This window comes from Thermomyces dupontii, assembly GCF_041956625.1.
Source record: "Thermomyces dupontii strain NRRL 2155 unplaced genomic scaffold VTN31scaffold_9, whole genome shotgun sequence".
Classification (NCBI taxonomy): Eukaryota; Fungi; Ascomycota; class Eurotiomycetes; order Eurotiales; family Trichocomaceae; genus Thermomyces; species Thermomyces dupontii.
The window spans coordinates 654,443-673,473 of record NW_027192315.1 but is presented as its reverse complement, the minus strand read 5'-3'; the positions used below and the strand labels follow the sequence as shown (position 1 = coordinate 673,473).

The window sequence follows — 19,031 nt, the reverse complement described above, 5'->3', positions numbered from 1 at the left end:
TTTTTTTTCTCCTTCAGTGTACGGAATACAATCATGCACGAAAGGGTTTTGATGATTTTGGGATTTCGGATAGGTTTTGACAGGCAATATGACCGTTTGCCATTGAGATTATGCTATATACTGTAGTATTAATCTTTTGACTTATTGACAATCCAGGATGATACGATGCATGGACCCATAAAAGAAAAAAACACCCCCTTCTAACACCCAAACCAACGCCATCCATCCCCCAATCCCAACGTATGACCAATGAACATCATCACAGGCAGAATTATAAACTCTGATCCATATCATTACCAGCAGGACGTTCCGAGGAATTTCTTGAAGCCGGCTTTCTCCCCCAGACGTAATGGACGGTGACGTACAGATGATTCGAGCCATTGGCAAGCTCGAACCGGACGCGGTCCATCAAATCGTGCATTTCGTCTCGCGACCAGCGCAGGACGCGGCTGAAGGGGGCCAAGGTCAGGGCCTCGAGCGCTTCAAACGAGTGTTGCAGCATGAGGATGCCGATTTGTTTTTGGCGGTGGTTTTTCGGCCATGGGCCGACGGGGACCTAACCTTCCTGAGCATGTGAACTATCTCGGGGGGGGGGGGGGAAGGGAGGAGTGGAGAGGAACGAACCTTGGCGATTTCCTCGTGGAGGTCGACAAAGCCGCGATTCTCGAGACGTTGTCGAATCGTCCGCGCAATGTTCACGGGTTTGTTAATCCTGGATTGGTGTCAGCCAATCCCTGGTCGAGAACAGCAGGACCAAGCTTCCTACTTCTCATGAGCCTCTGTCAGTTTGTCCTGCCAGAGTGCAATGGCCGGCGTCCGACTCAGCGTGTCGTCATCTGCCCCGTATTTCATCTCATACTCCTGGAACTCGACCAGGCCGCCCTCGACCAGATTGTCGTAGATCTGATCCAACAGCGTGTCCCAATTCTCGATGCTGCCGACCAGGCCGCGACTATGGATAAAGTCGAACGGTGGACCAAATACCCACGGCGACTCGATGTCGTCGACGAAGAAGGAGCAGTTTAACGGTGAATACCGGGGCTGGATCGGGGACAGGTCGACGCCGATGACCTCGCTCTCTGGAAATTCGCTGGCAAAGTCAATGGCCCAGGCACCGGTTCCCGTGCCAAGGTCGAGCACCCGGCGCGGTGGTGGTTCCATCGGTGCCCGCGTCAGGCTGTTCCGCAGGAGTAGGCGGAAGATCTCGTGTGCAAAGTCTAGTCGATCCTGCTCCCGTTCGTCGTTGGGCATCAGGTAGCTTCCCTCGCGGAAGGCATGATAGCGCCGGCCATTTTCAAAGCTGTAGTTTTGTATCGATGGAGGGCCGTAACCTTTTTGTCCAATGTCAGATTTGCCCATCGTTGGCCGGGATTTAGTTTCCCTTGGAATTACTCACGCTGAAATCCATTGGTGATGATGGATTCCATGTCATACGATTCGGTGCTCTGTCAAATTGTTCAGCGCTGTCTGAATTTCTTCCGTTCCAAGGACGACGACATACATCAACCTCCAACGAGCTGAAGCTGCTCATTGTGACAAACAGAAAACAAAGGATTTGGTCTAAGGGAATACTCCGGGGAAAAAAAAAAAAAACGCTGCAACCAGCGAGGACGAGGATGACTCTCTCCACGAATTGAAGGAAAAAATAACTCGATCAATTCAAGTGGAAATCAATCACAATCCTTGTTGACAGAAAAAATACAGAGAAAAGAAATGATTGCAAGAGCGATCCAGCCGGCCGGTACTGGCCATGCATACGAGGAGTAATAAGTCGGCACGAGCGAATGAGGTCCCGCTCCCAGGACTCGGTCCTTGTGGTTGGGACTTTGATTACATACTTTAGTATGTAAGTATGTATTGTACCATTTGCCTGGGCACGGGCTTTTTTGGGACAAGGGAGCCGAGCAACGGGCCAGGGTGGAGTACTCCGTACTCGTATGGATCATGGACAACATAGGTATGGAGGACGGCCCGTGGAGATGGGATGGAGAAGTCATGGTCTGTCTTCGCTAGAGGCCACGCTAGTTACTATTGTGGCCTACCTAATACAGTACGGAGTACAATATGCTACACCGCCCAGCTAACAAGTGCCTTCTGAGTTTGCCCCAAAGACTCCATGTCGCGTCCATTCGCGAATATTCCTTGATCAACATTGATTTTGAATTGGATCAGCAATGCTTGATGCCTTGTTGGACAAGAGCTCTGTTCTTTGCTCAAGTTGAGATTCTGGATGGTCGCCTATGAAAAGGTTCGCGGGCGGTTATTCGGAGTCCGGATTAATAATAGTCCGTCAATTGCCGGTTCATTCGCTGTTTCCAGTGTTCCACCATCGCACTGCCATTTAACCTATTCCCCTCACTGCCCGTCTGACTCGCTTTCCAGTCTGGGAACCCTGATACTTTCCACCCATGCTACCAGTTTGATGACCCAATTGCATTTAGTCTATCCATCTTAACCAAACTGAAGGAATATCGGTTCTACTATCTAGTTATAAATTGGGTGTGCTTTAGTGGGCTGCCAGCTCCAGCATGGAAGTGCAGACGCCAGGATTTCCGTTCTCGGTTAGTGGTCTCCATGAGTTGTTCCTCACGCTTATGTAACCATCCCTTCCTTGACAAACTTCCCCTGATTCAGAGAAGCATACGGGTAGGTACAGTGATCCGTGAGAGGGAAATGGATGGAATTTCAGTGAACTTGCAGATATCAGGCTGTCTCATGATGATAGTACAGTACAGTAGCAAACTCGTGCGGAGTCGCTTGACAATAATGCAGCCAAGCCCTTCGCGACAAGCTGATCGCTGCCAACGCCAGGGGATGAATTGTACTTGCATCTTCATAACCGACCTGCTCCGCTGACGATTTTCTCCATGAGAATCTTGAGCTCCATTCTTGTTGCTGCCTGGGCCCCGACCCTCTGAGTTCTTGCCAGCGCCGACAGCATCGGGGATGATGTTCTCGTCCCGTCGTACGGCCTGTTCCCCTGGAGAACAGCCCACGGAGGTCTTCCGAATAGGATGCACACATTCTTCATCGTCTGCGGGGAAAACAAAGGGGGGGGGGGGGGTTTCCGTGAAGTTGGCCAAGGCCTGTCGGCGACGAACCGCATGGCCACACTTGTCGGCGCTGACGGCTGAACAGCTGAAGATGTTGGGTGGCCAGTGCAGATGGTGCCGTTCTCCAGGAGCTCCAGTAATCTTGCTAATGACGAAAGTGGCTCTGGAGTTTGCCGGTGGACTTTGTCAGGAAAGGGATTGACTCCGAGAAATTTTGAATTTTGACTGAGTATGAAGTTACTCGTACTGTACAGAGTAAGTAATCGAGTCTCCATCAGAATTGACTCAATTGAGGCTGCGTTGCTTGATTTCCTCGTTTCCACCAGAAACCAACCACTGTTAAGTAGTTATTCAAAATACCAGAGTTCCTCACCACACGCTCTTCCCGCCAATCTTTCCTCCGTATAGTACTGTACAGTCAAACCCCTTATGGTTAGCACGTGGAGATCGCCACCAGATATTACTAGCCTGGGTGTGTCGAAGTGGCCAGCCCGACGCCGGATTGGGGGCGTCCGGCGTCCCGGTACTCAGGGAGGTTGACCCTTGCGCATGCATAAGTTATGCATGTTCCTGCTTACAGGACGCCGAGATAGATCAACTGGAATCAAATAATATTCTGAAGCTGTCTATCACCGACTAGAATCTACTCAATCTACATAGGCCGACAGCATGGACGGCATAGTAGGTTCATCGACATGGACTGTACCAGTCTGGTCAGGGCGAAAATCAGGGCCGGGCTGGATCATGACCACTCTCTAACCTGTTCAAAGTCTCTGAAATCCACTCCCCGACGGCACGGATCCTCTGGAGGTTCACCCCCGTCTCAACACCAAGCCGGTGAAACAGAGCCACAATTTCTTCCGTCGCAACATTTCCCCTTGCCGGCGCATACGGACACCCTCCCAGGCCTGCCACGCTGCTGTCAAAGACCCGGATTCCGCACAGATACGCCTGCAATACGTTGGCCTTGCCCCGACCGTACGTATCGTGGAAATGCCCGGCCAGACGCTGCACCGGCACCGGCGTCGGCACCTTGTCGGTGCTGGGAGAATGAGTCGGAGGAGTCGTTAGATATTCGATGAGCGAGGCGACCTTGTCTGGTGTGCCGACCCCCGTCGTGTCGCCCAGGCTGACCTCGTAGCAACCCATGTCCAGCAGCGCGCGGACACAGTGTAAGACCTTGGCGGGATCCGTCGGGCCCTCGTAGGGGTCTTCGAAGATGCATGATACATATCTATTGAATAGAAACATCAGATCAGTTCCAGTCTGCCATCGCAAGGGTTCAAACGTAATGTCGAGGTGGGACATACCCCCGCACCGCTAACCCAGCAGCAAGAGCCTTGCGCGACACTTCCCTTGCCCGCTCCAATCCCTCCTGCACAGAGCAGTTCGTATTCGCACGACTGAACCCCTCCGTCGCACTGACGAAAACCGCCACTTCCCTCACTCCATGTTGCAGAGCGGTGTCCAGACCGCGAAGATTGGGGACGAGAACGGGCAGCCGTAGCTCCCGCGACCCATCGTGTCGAGGGTCAACCCGGTCTTGTTCCTGCCGCTTCTGTTGCTCCTTCAGCAGATGCTGAACGGTTCCATCGCCCAGAACCTCTTTCGCATCGGCCATCTGCGGGACCCGCCGCGCGGAGACGATCGACGTCAACTCGACACAGGTCAGGCCCGTGTCGAGCAGGTTCCGGATCAGCGCCACTTTAAGTTGATGCGGGATGAGCGGTTGGATGTTCTGGAGGCCATCGCGCGGTCCGACCTCAACGATTCGGACCGGTGGCGGTGGTACTCGCATTGTATCTACTGCGGTTCTGTCGCGTTGAAATCTCGGAGCAACTCGCTGATGACATAGTATTATCTTCGGCGTGGAGTTTTGTTCTCTTGCGTTTGGACAGACGCCATTTCACGAGTCAGCGCCTACATATTCGACTGGCCTTCAAACTCCCCAAGTGCTATTAACGGTGTTCGCAGGGCGTCAGCCGGACTCCGACTGTATCCGGGCGACGGTGTTCTTCGCAGGACGCGATGGATGCGGCTCTTTCCGTCGTAATTTGCCTCCCTCTTTGCTAGGTATAAAAATGATGCCTTATCTAAATACGTCGTCATGCTCTCAGGTTCGTAGATAAAAGAAAATGATGAAGACTGCATGGCGAATTGCAAAGAATCATCCATGGAATCTTTCTATTTTGGGAAACGTCAGACGGATGAATGGCGGACCAACTCCGGTTGCCCGAAGCCAGAGTACCTCGGAGTGCTCGGACAGAGTACGAGTCAAACTCCGTTCTTGCACGGGATTTGGACTGGTACTTGGCCACTGCGGCTTCCAGAGTATCAAGTGACTATCAACTACGGAGTACGGATTAACCAAGCCGTGCTCAGCCGAGTAAGCCGCAGTCTTTCAGAGGCTTTGACGTACCCAGCTCAGACCAACTACGATAACTACACGAACCAGTCTGACAGAACAATGATGCTCGAGAATTCACTTTTGATTGTCCGATGAGAAATGATTCCATGACCCAAGATGTCATCAGATACCCGCCGAAAGAATGCATCATAAGCCAGAACGCCGCCCGGACCTTTCCCACCCATGACCGAAACCAAAAAAAAAAAAAGAAAAGACAAGACGTGGAACTAGACATGCAATGAAAACATGCAAGGAGTGACGGCCATGAAAAAGACAATCCAGAATCCCATGATGAAAGATCTGTTCACCCCACTTGGGTGATCGGCATCGGACGCATCATTCGATGCATTTGGCGACTTTCCCGAAGAGCAGTGATGTTGATGGCCACCTCGCTGGTGTCGGTGTTGTCGTCCACCTCGATGGCTGCCGAGCAAGAGGCGGCCATGTCTGCCGGCTCGGCTGGGGGTTTGTTGTCTGACGTTCGCTGCCGATTCTTCTCTTCTTCGGCGGCTTGCTGCTCTCTTTGTGCCTCGGCGTGCTTCTCGGCCATGTTGGTGGCCGCTTCTTGGATGAGTTCGAATGTTTGTAGTAGCTCGTCCAACTCGTCGATGCAGCTCCCTTGCCGGAGGTCTCGGAAGGCGGCGGTCTCACACAACTCCTGAGCCACCCCCAATCGGCCCTCGATGAACTCAAATGGGCACTTTTTCCGTCGCGGGGACTTTGTCGACCTGGTTGGTGATGCGGAGCCCTCGTTTGCATTGCCATCCGAGCTGACCGCATCGACATCCACGGTCATGGATGGCTTGCCGTCGGATGGCTTGGAGTTGTTGTCTTTTGTTGTCTTGCGTGTCGACTCCGTCAAGCCTTCGATCCGTGCGACTCGGAACTTTCGCCGTGCTGACCAGATACTTTGAACCATCTTCTCCAGCACCTTTTGGATGTATCCGTCGTACTGGACCACGGGTCGCATCTCAATGGAGACTTCCTCGTCGGCGGCTTCATTGTTGTTGTCGTCGTCGTCGTCGTTGTCGAGTCTTCGCCTCTTGCATGTCCCATAGAGGGACTCTTTCGACAGCATGCGCTTCATGCCATGTCTGACCGAGGGAGGACGTGTTGTCTCTGATGAGCTGTCCGAGGGGCATTGATTGCGAGCGACGACCTTTGGCTCCAGCTCGGCCTGTCTGGCATGGACATGGGAGACCAATTGGGCGGTCTCGGCCATCCACTCGCTGACTCTAACACACAGATCGGAGAAGACGGACATGGTGTCGGAATGTGAAGGGTATCTGCGAAGGAAAACCGGATGCAATGGAATGGACTTTGCAGAGACCCAGGAAGAAGGATGAGGATTTCCATGGACTTGGGACCGAGAGGGAGGGGAGGGGAGGGGATTGGGGGCTGTTATGTATCCGTGCTCTCTCCCCCCCTTTCTCCTCCTCTCTGGCTGGACCTTGATCCATGGCCATGGTCCGTCCCACCGGGGAGGCGCACCCAAGGACCAACGCCTCTTGACTCTCTGATCATCCCCGTTGGTGCCGTGCAGACCGTGACCCTGGTATTGGGGACAAAGGACTGCGAATGATTGGCGCGGAATGGCGGGAGCCTCAGAACCTAACCGGATTAGTGGGCAGATGGCGGAATTCACCAATGTCTGGGTTTTTTTTTTTCTTTTTTCTTCGGTTAATTATTTAACACCATTTTTTTTCTTCCGGCGGACTTTCGGGCTAGCGCGGCTCCTAAAAAAGGATTCCTCACATTGACACAGCATGCTGCAAGTTCCATCCCATATTCAAGATTGGACATGCACACAGCACACAGTAATACCCAGAGAATCCTAACAATGGACTAAAGACTGAGTGTCGACTCATCGACCCTCAACCCCAAATCCAACCGCTGTGATTTCACTAACTCCAGCACCGAGTCCTCCATACTAATTCCCTCGCGAAGTAGCAACCAAATAGGGCAGTACCTCCCGTTGACACCGTTGGCGACATTATGTAATCAACTCTAACCAATCAGCGCGGAGCGGCGTGACGGTTCCGTTTCATGTCAAATGGAGCATGCGAGGACCCTGAACCAATGATATGGTTGTCTGACCTGAAAAGTGGTAACGGTCCAGCGGCCCGTCTTCCCCGGTCGGTACCATTGGTTGCTGGACCCACTGACTTAACCGGGATTGGGATCCCTCATTTCAGTTCCTTTCCTCAAATGGACAGTCCTGGCATTTCCGATGACCGTGACATTGGGACGGGGAATTCGGAACCGGATTAACCTAACTCCTTTGTAGAGGATGTACTCCGTAATCCCTTCCGTTCCTGGCAGGTCCTCCGTCTTGGACTGGAAGTCTATGAGGAGCTTTTCTGTCCGAATGCTCGTACGGATTTATGTACCGAGTAAACCAAACCGTCAACTGTCCTACTCCGTACGAGTACCTGTACTCCGTAATTAGTATATTACTCTGTACTCATCGACAATCAGGATTGCTCTTCCAACTCTGTCCGAAGATGTCAATCTGCGCAGTATGGAGGACGGATTATGCATGGAGCACAAACCAGTTGGGCCTGAGGATCCTTTGGAAAACGAGCGATGGACAGCCTGAATTCAGGAGTCTGGACTCGACTCAGTCAATCCTCTCAACTCCCGGTCTGTTGGATGGGGAATCTCGTAGGTATGGCGTCCATCTTGTCGGGTCCCGACATGAAATGCCGAGCTCTGATTGGTCCCATCCGGCATCTGCATCCGAGTGACGAGTCTGCAGGAACATGGCATTTCTTTCCTTCGGGCTACAGAGTATGTACAGTACTCGTACAACACTCCGTATACAGGTCAACAATCGGAATCAGATCAAGAGCTGAATATGTAGGTACTAACTAATCTACTCCTTACAATGCGCGACCATTCGATGATCAGGGAGAAGAGAAATCATTTTTGCTAGAACGAGAAAAAGGGCTTTGGACTACTCCGTACAGCAGGCATAATATCTCCTATCCGAAAACTCTCCAGACTGAACCCAACAGAGCCGTCAGTCTGGGCAAACTCTCGCAAGCTTCGGTTCCGGTGCTTGGACGTTGAATACTGCATGGCTCGTGACAAAATTAGAGAGAGCGCCAGCTTCTCAGAGTGATCGACAATCAATAGTCTGACAAACTTGGAAGCCCCGAGGACCAAGTTCTCGGGGACCTGTCCAAGCGTCATCCCCAGTTCCCCTGAACGCCGGGCCTTCGGGTCAGTGCGACAGCTCCAATCCCTCCATAACTTAACCTACATAATGAACCTAGTTAGAACGTCCAAGGAGCCCAATGGGAGCTTTGATCACTTCCCCAGTGGGAAGTGGGAGGCACTCGGTGCCACGATTGCCACCGGGCATCTCTGATCCGTCAATCTGATCCATTGTGTCGGAATGCAGGACGCCAGGACCACATTGTCCTTGGAAGTCCAGACATGGCAACATGGCTGCTGTAGTCTGCAGTCCCCGGACACGGTGTTCAATCCGTCTGCACTCGGCTGGAAAGATCACACCGCAACAGGATTCCAATGGCCGACTACGAGTAGGAGTAAGAGTACGGGAAATCGATGATTGTCTGCGTCCTCCGCTCTCGACAGCTTCAAAGCGTTCAAATCAATTTCGGAGTAATATTCGGCAATCATGCAAAGTTCCTCCAACATGTGCGAGCGCCGACACACGGGATAGGTTAGGTGCGTGGGCAGGTATGGAGTCTAGTCGACAACGTTAGTTTCATTAATGTGACGCATTCGCTCAGAACTGCCGGTAACTCGCTCATTCAGGCTAACCTAGTGGCTTATGTACTCCGTATGTATGACAGACCTCCGGATCATAATACTCATCACCTGCAATGGCACGCAATCTGCAAGCATTGAGGCCATCAAGCAGAGCAACACCAGGAACACGAGACGTGATAGAAACCAGCCAGGCAAGTCATGCAGGTACTTGCTGTACTCTCAAGTTATATGTACTCCGTACTGGGGTTCGGGATCATCACCCATTGCACTAGTCTTGATGACATCCCCCTAGCCCCTGCGAAAGCTGGAAGCGCGGTTCGCGCAAAAATTCATCAGTAATCTAATTCTATGCCATCCTTGGTGCGATTTTCTTCATCCCGTCAATAAGGATCGTATCAAAGTTCTTTAAAATATTGGCCAGGTTGCTTAGATGCTTGATGTTCTGTCTATTACTAGTACCACAGCAACGGAGACGAGGAGAGAAAGGCTTTCTCGCTTCGGAGCGCATGAAATGAAAAAGACTCAACGGCCAGAAAAGTCTCCAGTCCCGCAGAGACAAGCTACGAGAAGAGTGAAAGATTACTATTTGTACGTGATCCTTTCCCGACCTGAAAGGAGGACTCTTGGATCTGACTGCAAATTCCTTGCGCTGATCGCTTTCATGAAATGTCAACGTCGTACTGAGAACTAGCAGAAAAAAACGCCAGATTCTTCTTACTCGGTGTGACACCTTTGTCTCGGCGGCCAGCGAGGTCGGATGCGGTGTAGCAGTTGTTGAGTTCAAATCAAATCAGTTCCCCGCATATCATTCATGAATTCTCACCGTGACGAGTCCTCAGAAGCAATATCATGGGTTCGATTCGAGACCATGTACGATATTGTCGGCTCCCTGCCTCTCGAGCCCTCGATTCGTGTCGCAGAATATCTGGATCTGGAAGACATTGTCCGGAATCAGACGATGAGCATTTGCTATCGTACTACGGAGTAGCTAGAGAGTATTTGCCGTCGGAAATTGGTCCCCCTATCCTTATATGGCCTAGGTTTCCAGCGATGGCGCGCGATCTTCTCGTGCAATACGGTCATCAATCCAATCCTCAGGCCTGCTTGGTGCGAAAAGTCTTGTTCCTGGACCTGGACGAGGAGGTCGACTGCACAAATGTGTCGACCGCCGATAAGATGAATTACGACTGGGCAGCTGCTCAACATGGAAGGAAAAAAAAAAGAGGCCTGCTGCAGTCCGTAACTGGCGCTCCGATCCCTACCGCACCTCCGGGCCACAAGTCTGTGACACATCTCTTCTACGGCGACGGCGATCCCGCTGCGATGCACCTCGAGTACGACTACCCTGTCGACCGGCTCAGCGTTCGGGGGCATCGGGCATCCACCGCGCAGAGTCCATGGACAAAAGAGACTAGTTCTGTATGAATTTTACAGACACCGCCTCTCTGAGCCGAAACCTGATCTGCCGCTACATCGTGGAGACTCGTCAGGTTGCTGTCTACGAGAATCGGCATGATTACCCTGCACCCAATCCGGTTCCAGGATGACGAAATGATCCGAGTTTGCAGCTCATCGGACCTGAGAACACTTGACTATTTAAATCTATGAAACGGTTACCTACAGATATTTCGCGATCGTGAGATCTTTGGCTTGGTCAGTATCTACGGCGTTCAGCTCCGGTTCTTCGATCTTAACTTTACACCGGACTCGTAAGGTTGGAAACGAGGTGTGATTGCGAAAAAGTACGGGGTACTAGGTAACCATTAGTGATATATGAGGACGCCGCTGCCCTTACCGTCATATCGTTCGTCTCTCAGGGATTCCGCTCGAGAAGACTCGTTGCGAAAAGGTGCTACCATACAATCTCAAAGAACAGTAGCTAAGTCATCTTCCTGCTTTGTCAGTCACAATCTTGTTCAGTTTTGAGTAAATGAACACAGCCGAAGACGTTCCTCTACGTGCTACAGACTCATTGACTGCTTTCAACCGTCTTTTGCTGTCCATCATGCTCCTCGGTCAATGACCAGCCGGATTTTTCTGCCGCCGTCTCCTCATACTCTACGCCTAAAACGTCCTCGGTGGCTCCTCAATTCCATGATAGTCACCAGCGGTGATAACCGGCCTCCTCATTCATGGACGCCGATCATAAATCCAACGACATCATCTGTGTTTCCCACGCTAGGTAGGGGTCTGCTATCCCAACGACGACCTACTTGAAATACACAGTGGAGGTCATGGGGAAATGTATCTTCATCCATTTCAATGTCGAAATGCGGCACATACAGCCGCTCCGTGAAACCCCTGCAATCCTGCGAGTCCTGCCAAACCTCTCTGACCCGCGCTCTGAACCAAATCACAGGGAAACTCACGTCGGGTGCGTGCTGCTCATCAGGGAACGGCTCCAAATCAAACGCCGAAACTGTGAGCAAGGGTACCTTCGTCGACCGCTCCCTACCCGATTGTGCATCCGACACCGTTCGGAGTTCGAACGGAGGAATCGACGGGTTGGATATCACCATATCATGATGATGCACGAAGAAATTGCCCGTCGCTCTGACAATCATTTTGCTGGCAAAAGGGCGACCCTCGTCATTTTTTCGTACACCAGCCTGAAGGTCATATCCGAATTGAAGGAAATCGCTGGCAGAGAAAGGAACGTCGCAGGCCCTGCGGTGGCCGTCACCAACTGCCAATGATTTGTTGGATTTTGCATTTGCATCTCGGAAGCAAGGCGCATGAATGCATCCAAAGTGGGAGCGGTAAGTAGTTTCCGCCCACAACTGCGGCCCCTACACCCTAGGTTAGGCCTACCTCAAGGTTTAGGCTCGGGTCGGGCCGCCGGGGAAGCAGGAGGACCTCGACCCGGCAGCGCTGATTGGCAGGAGGGACTACGAGTAGTTGCAAAGGGATGTGGTGATGTGCACACCAATCCAGACCTCGAGCCCGTTGAGTGCTTCCAATGCTCGACTGGCTCAACCGACGCTCACTCCCGATCACAAAAAGATTACTCGTACACTAGTACTCCGGACATCACTCGCCATCAACAAGGATCTCCATCCTCTACGGCAGTCCAAGCATAGTATGCGAGTATGGAGACGCCTCCTTTCAACCCCAACCTTCCCGAGGTACGGCCGTTTCAAGAGGTCACTGGCAGTGCCCAAGTTCTTTGTGACCGGAATTCTCATCGACCCAAATCCATCTTTGCTCCCTGGAGTAGCCACTCCTTCAAGTAATGTACTATGGAGTCCACGTTGACTCAGTCGGTGGAGAGGGCAAACCCGGTAGAGTAAAGAGTGCTTAGAGTTAGACACCCCTGCCACGATGTATATGTATGTACCCCATGCGGTGCCAGCCGTTACCCTTTTGGCAGAGGTGCAGCAACGCCGACGGGGAACGAAAAGTGAGCATCCTGGTCCGCAGGTATGTAGGTTATCCACTTGCGCACATAAATACCGACCGCTTGTCACAGAATTGCAACTTACAAAGACATTCTGGCTGTTGGGATCAGCTCTTGGGAACTGTTCGAAAGGGTCCTGCATACAAAACACGAACAAACTTTCTATTTGAATCGTTGACGTGTGATCAGTCAGTCATCGACCTTCCTGGAATTCAACAGAGGATTATTCCACCATGACGGAACCATCTGCTCGGGAACAAACCACCACCATCAACAATGCCCCGGCAAACGTTGAAGTGGACACCTCGGTACGAGAGCTCTCCATTGCGGTACACCAAAATGCATTGCTTACTTGAGTCGCACAGTATGAGAATGACTCTTCTTATGGCGATGAACTGTACGTGATGTGACAACATGGCGCTCCGGATCCCATAAGCATGCTCACACATGTTCATCAACCTACAGATCATCGTACAGTGCATCTCTGACATCGTCGGTGCTTGATTATCGCCATGAGAATGGCCGACGATATCATAAATTTCGCGATGGCAGTATGACATGCTTCTTGCCTGACCATCCAAGATCTGCAAGCTAATTGGAGGCTGGCTATGAGGTGCGTCCCGGGTCCAAGTTGAGCAGTGGTTCAAGGAGGCCGGGTTCGTGAACATCTATGTGAGAACTTTGTGCTTCCATACGGCGTCTGGCCAAAGGATCCCCGTCTTGTCAGTTTTCCCCTTTGCCCCCCAAACAGTTGGTCAATAACACTCCAGTACTGACCTCTTAGTCAGAAGAAAGTTGGCGCCTGGAACCAGACCCAGGGCGAAGCGAACGGCTTCGAGGCCGCAGCTCTGGCACCTCTGACGCGGTTCAAGTAGTGGAGGAAGGAGGAAGTCGTTGTCCTTGCCAGTAAGGCCCGCGCCGACGGCCGGAACCGCAACATTCACTCAATGTTCGACTTGTGAGTGTCCCCGTAGCTATTATCCGGCATTGCTATACACTAGACAACTAACCACAAATATCATCTGCAGCTATGTTGTCTACGCCCAGCGTCCCGAGAACTGACGGACAATAGTACTCCTGACATGCCTGGACAAGTCATTCCTGTAGCCTCGGCGGCTCGGCCTCTTGCTCTCAAGGTCCGAGCCATCCACGCTAACAGCAATGGAGGAGCCCTATATTGTACTGCAAGTGTCCGTGGCTCTGTGGTTAGAAACATCTGATGAGAGTGTGAGAAAGAATGATTCTAAAGAGTACATTACTTATTGTCCTTTCTTTTTCATTCCTGCAAGCCCTCACTTGTAAAATCTTTCCACACGGAAGAAGTAGAATGCCCCTCCAGCCCTCTAATACGACCTTGCCAACATGATGGACACGCCAGCTCCGATTCAGAAAAACAGAGTTCCTTCACAAACGGTGTTTCAAGTAGTAGCATACTGAGTCAGTAAGAACCATGGCTCCCCCAGGGGTCTTCGTTCCAGAGGTGATGTTCTGCTCCTTCAGTTCAAGCTTCATATGCACTTCAACGAATCAAGACCTGCTTCATTTGTCTGTAGGGAGCTGCTGCTCAACTTTTCTCTGCTCGCTCTCTGCAACTGAAACCTCTGGACAGCGCCGATGTCTAGTAGGTACCTAATCTTAGCCCAAAACGGCAAAGCTCGGTTCGTTTCAGGGCATGCGCGCGACAGCCGCGCGTCACCAGTCCGATGAGATTCACGTGATAATCATATCAAAGTCACGTGAAGTATTCTACTTTGCAGTGTTTGCAGTGTTTGTCCAGTTTGTTGCTGATTTTCGAAGTTCAGGCATGCTGCGCAGTGTAGACTGCAGATTCAGTAGTAGTTCGGCTACCTTTGATTGTCGAATGAGATTATCATAGCTAACGATAATCACTTACAATGGGCATCACGATTCTACCACCCGTGGCGGAGCCTGTTGGCGGAGCACCATACGATGAGGACGTCGATTCCGCCGACTCCGAAGGCGACATCAAGATGGAGGAGGATTCCTTCTCCAAGCGCAGGCGACTGATAGGTGGACGCAGATCAAAATCGCTTGCGGGGACTGCCGCTGGACTGGTGGTACCGGGTGAGATGGTGACAGATGATCCGCAGTGGATGAGGTGAGCGAGGCGACTCCTTTCCCCCCCCAAGCGCCGCCGGCAAGAATAGTATATTGACTGCGCGAATAGGGGACATGGGACTTTTACAACACCTTACTCGGCCTCGATAATCGCCACCGTTGCCGGCAATGTCCAGAAGACGAATAAGCTCCTGTCAGTGCATCCGGTCCGTGCACGCTATATCCCCGAAATCGGAGATCTGGTGGTAGGGCGCATCGTCGAGGTGCAAGCGCGACGGTGGAAGGTGGACGTTGCCGCGCCGCTGCTCGCCCAATTGCCCCTGTCGGCCATCAACCTTCCCGGCGGCATCCTTCGCCGGCGAACGAGTGCCGACGAATTGCAGATGCGAAACTTCTTCCGAGAAGGGGATCTTGTTGTGGCGGAGGTGCAGAGTGTGCATTCCGACGGCTCGGCATCATTGCACACTCGGTCTCTCAAATACGGTAAACTACGGAATGGAGTGTTCCTTGCGGTGACTGGCACCGGGGGAAACGGCGCGACAGCGCGCTTGGCTGCTAAGGGAGGGAATGTCGCGGCGGCACCGTCATCCGCGGGCGGAGTGGTGCGGTCACGACGGCAGGTGTGGACGGTTGATACAGCCAATGGGGGCGGTGAAGTGGACGTGATCCTGGGTGTCAACGGCTACATCTGGATATCGAAGCACGCGGAAGGCACCGCTGCCGCTTCATCCGCCACGGAGAATGTGTCCATTACACGGATGGAGGAGGTGGTGTCCAGCTCGATCTACTCTAGTCAGAACGATGAGATTGCCGCCAACACTCGGCGCGAGATTGCTCGATTAGCCGGGTGCATTCGGGTGCTTGTCGAGGGCGGTGTTCGCGTGGATGAGGACACTGTCATGCGGGCGTACGATGCCAGTCTGCGGGTTGATTTGGATATGGCAGCCGAAGAGGACGAGGACGAACAGCGCCGGGAAGGACGGGATTACTTGGGAGGGAGCAAAGCTCGGCGGATTTTGGACATGGTTCTAGAACGAGGTTGATGATGCCAGAACTGATGAAGCTACAATTCACGTGCAGTAGGTACATTTTCAGGCACCATTTTGGTATCCGATAGCCGATGTGAGCCTTGTGTGTTCCTGATTTCCTCGGCCTGCGTGCTATCTGGATCCAGGGACCACTTACGAATGTAATGTCCAGTAGCAGGTTTTTACCAGTAGAGGAAGTTCGCTCCAGGACGTCACAATCGATTGGAAGTTGAAGTTAGGGCAGAGAGCCATTTTCATCCCTTTGATCGCCGGGCTTCCGATCAGCCCACAGGGACCCCTCTGGCTAGGAAAAAAAAAGCAATGATGTCGGAACTAGGGGATTTACTAGCAAATCACATTGCAATGTTGTTGCACACTAAGACGATCGACTGGGGAAAAATTCCAAAAATATTGGACCCTTTGGACGGCCATCGTCATCAGCCGAGCCACGCTGCTGCAGCCAGTATGAGCCTGAGACCTAGACCTTCCGGAACGTTCCACTTTGAGAACTGCATGAGACAACTCACATCACCTACATACTAACAAAGGCAAAAACGAATGCGATCACAAGAAATATTCCCATCACCCAAACCCAACTGACACACCATCGAGGTAAAAACTTTTTCTTTTTCATCCTCGGATTGTCCGTTTCCCTTTTTCCGGAAACCGGGACTTGGGCCGCTTGTCTGTAGAACCCGATCTCTTCTTCGTCGGCCTCGCGGACGGCTGCGCCTCATTTTTTTTTTTTTTCTTTCATTCCTCTTGTGATATTCCGTCGTAGAATTCCTCTGGGCGATTCTTCTCTCGCTGGCATCGATCCATTCGATCGCGTGGGATGATTCCGACCGAGTTAAATCCATAAACACCCCAAAGAAGAGAATAATGAATACCTTACTGCCGTCGTAGCTCTGGGAGCGGACGGTGTGATGAAGCCATAGAATCCCGGATCACACGATGAACACAACGGCCTGACACTGGGTGTCGACATTGTCGTCGTCGGATTGATCGGAATCGCATCGCGCGTCCTCCCACAGAACAATCCAATTCGATCATCAAAATCATCATCACCATGGCCCAGCTCTCTGTCCACGCCATCATCGCCATCGCCCTGGCGGGCGCCGTACTGGCCGTGACCATGATCGTCGCATTCCGAGGCTACCTCGGCGCACAAGAGATCAACAAAGCCCAGGGCGTCCGGCCTCCATCGCACGAGCAATTGCTGTACATGCGTGAGGTTCGACAGCGGATGCATCGCTTGATCTACGCGGAGAGCGTTGCGGGGACTGCTCCTCCTAGCGTCTTTGCGGGAGGCAGTCGACGCGGCTCGCAGTTGCGAGACGGTGCCATGTCCCCTGGATACATGTCGCATCATCCGTCTAGTGTTCGAAGCGGAGAGAAACGGCAGAGAGGGCCAATGGACCCGGGCAATATTACCGGAATGAATGGCCACAGCCGGAGCTCTGCGGCGGAGTACTACGATGATCATGATTATTACTACGAAGGAAATCAGAACGGAAATGACCATGGGGTCGCGTCGAGCTCAAACTCCAATGGACCTGCGTCCTATGGAGGCTCGTCTGGGTGAGTATTGCAGTTCGTTGAGATTTTTCTCTCTCGGTTCAGTATGAGGTGACTCCAAGTTCTTATTTAGGGCTTTTTTTTTTTCGTAGTAGACCCTACAATTAACGACAGATGTGAAACGACGGATATCTTTTTCCATGACTCGATGACATGATCGGCCTTTATTTTTTTTTTCAGCTCATGTGTTATTTTCGAAATGATCCTCTTTCCTTTCGCATTGGCGTTTGTTATATAAAAAGCGAAGGTTGATTAGGGTTTGCAATTGGGTTTTGTGTTTGAAACATGGATTGCTTTCTCTTTCCATTGTCTACGGAGTACCTGATTCATCCACAACGCATTCTCCTTTGACACCTTTTTTTTTTTCTTTTTCCCCGCTTTCGGAAACCCGAGAATCACTCGAGTTGAAATTGTCGACTGCGAGTTCCGTGCACACCACGGTCACCCTCCCTGTGCCAACGACGGACGAATTTACATTCCGCTTGGGAGCATCCGTGCGGAATCCTCGCTGCCTTGGCCTGTGAAGTGATGCGACGAGGACATACTAGTAGATCAGTCATTTAAGACCTCATCCATGGGCGTTGAATCAGCGATCAGATTATCGCGGGGTACTTGATTGACAATGATCGTGTTGTTGGCTGATCCATTGATCAAGGGGGCAGTGTGTACGAGCGTAGACTCGGAAGCCGATCGATCAGTCCTCGAGTCGCAGAGGCGACCTTTGCCATGCGTTGGGACATCTGTTTTAAGCCCACCTGCTGGTAGGATCACTCGGTTCGCGTTCATGGCCCCTGCACTGAATGCATTGAGCATACATAGCAAGTATACTACATCCACCACGCAACAGTACTCGCCATTGTATTTTCGAATAGACTCATTCTTTGAATCCCGCCTCTCGATTTTTCCGGGGGTATGAGAATCACCAAGCAGGCAGCAGAACAACTACTGTTTGACTTTGTCTCCGTTGATCTGATTCCCGGTTCTCTCTCTTCCTGGGCCAAAACATGGAAACGTTTCAGCCCCATGATGTTGAAAGCTTCAAAGATCGTCGTGGGCGTGTTCATGAGGTGTATAACATGCATAACCTTGATGCTTTCCACATGGCACGGAGCTCAATGACAAGATCCTCCTCGATCACCGGAAAGAGAGTTGAAGGAACAATATTACAAGTGAACAATGCCTCCGAAACGTCAATCAGCGAAAAGCAAGAATGCTAGCTCCTCACAGGAAGCAGGCGGGGTATCCGGTTCTCAAACGTCTTCCCGCGGCAGGAAAAGAAAAGCTCCTCCGTCTGAGGGAACTGAGACTGGAAAAAGAGGTACACAACGAAAAGGTGCGAAGAACAACGCCACCAGACAACAGATCATGCCTCAAGTCTAATGGATAGGAACGACCAGGAACACCGCCAATCCTGACTCATGCTCCAACAAAGCGGCTGGACGTATATGTGTTTGGGAAAAATCTCTGGGGCGAGCTAGGTCTTGGAAAAGCGACCAACAAAGTCACGATCCAGGAGCCAATTCTCAACCCCAAGCTCCCCGCAGAAACCGTTGGTGTGGTCCATATCGTGGCTGGGATATCCCACTCGGCGGCGTTGACACATGATAATCGAATCATAACATGGGGCATTAATGATGAGGGTGCCTTGGGCAGAGATACCAGTGTCGCCTCCAAATCGAAGAAGTCGCAGAGCAGCATGGAAGAGAGCGACACTGCGGAACTTGGACTTCTCAACGAAGGTACACCAA

At 51.9% G+C, this 19,031-nt stretch overlaps 7 protein-coding genes across 7 annotated transcripts; 3 read left to right on the top strand and 4 right to left on the bottom strand.

Annotated features, from left to right (window-relative positions):
- Positions 1–271: 271 nt before the first annotated feature.
- Positions 272–1,531, bottom strand: VTN31DRAFT_7444 (uncharacterized protein; the record flags this gene model as incomplete). Its single annotated transcript, XM_069408166.1, has 5 exons — positions 272–556; positions 625–712; positions 767–1,331; positions 1,397–1,445; positions 1,502–1,531. The coding sequence occupies 5 exons, from the start codon at positions 1,529–1,531 to the stop codon at positions 272–274; spliced, it is 1,017 nt and encodes a 338-aa protein (XP_069257942.1).
- A 1,302-nt stretch (positions 1,532–2,833) lies between these two features.
- Positions 2,834–3,328, bottom strand: VTN31DRAFT_7443 (uncharacterized protein; the record flags this gene model as incomplete). The annotated part of the gene is made up of 1 exon (XM_069408165.1): positions 2,834–3,328. One exon carries the CDS (start codon positions 3,326–3,328, stop codon positions 2,834–2,836), a length of 495 nt encoding a protein of 164 aa, XP_069257941.1.
- A 451-nt stretch (positions 3,329–3,779) lies between these two features.
- On the bottom strand, positions 3,780–4,851 carry VTN31DRAFT_7442 (uncharacterized protein; the record flags this gene model as incomplete). The annotated part of the gene is made up of 2 exons (XM_069408164.1): positions 3,780–4,287; positions 4,364–4,851. The coding sequence occupies 2 exons, from the start codon at positions 4,849–4,851 to the stop codon at positions 3,780–3,782; spliced, it is 996 nt and encodes a 331-aa protein (XP_069257940.1).
- A 913-nt stretch (positions 4,852–5,764) lies between these two features.
- Positions 5,765–6,724, bottom strand: VTN31DRAFT_7441 (uncharacterized protein; the record flags this gene model as incomplete). Its single annotated transcript, XM_069408163.1, has 1 exon — positions 5,765–6,724. The coding sequence occupies one exon, from the start codon at positions 6,722–6,724 to the stop codon at positions 5,765–5,767; it is 960 nt and encodes a 319-aa protein (XP_069257939.1).
- A 3,326-nt stretch (positions 6,725–10,050) lies between these two features.
- VTN31DRAFT_7440 (uncharacterized protein) lies at positions 10,051–10,626 on the top strand (the record flags this gene model as incomplete). Its single annotated transcript, XM_069408162.1, has 1 exon — positions 10,051–10,626. One exon carries the CDS (start codon positions 10,051–10,053, stop codon positions 10,624–10,626), a length of 576 nt encoding a protein of 191 aa, XP_069257938.1.
- Positions 10,627–14,493: 3,867 nt separating this feature from the next.
- Positions 14,494–15,720, top strand: VTN31DRAFT_7439 (uncharacterized protein; the record flags this gene model as incomplete). Its single annotated transcript, XM_069408160.1, has 2 exons — positions 14,494–14,717; positions 14,787–15,720. 2 exons carry the CDS (start codon positions 14,494–14,496, stop codon positions 15,718–15,720), a joined length of 1,158 nt encoding a protein of 385 aa, XP_069257937.1.
- Positions 15,721–16,774: 1,054 nt separating this feature from the next.
- On the top strand, positions 16,775–17,391 carry VTN31DRAFT_7438 (uncharacterized protein; the record flags this gene model as incomplete). Its single annotated transcript, XM_069408159.1, has 2 exons — positions 16,775–17,286; positions 17,379–17,391. 2 exons carry the CDS (start codon positions 16,775–16,777, stop codon positions 17,389–17,391), a joined length of 525 nt encoding a protein of 174 aa, XP_069257936.1.
- Between the last annotated feature and the right edge of the window lie 1,640 nt (positions 17,392–19,031).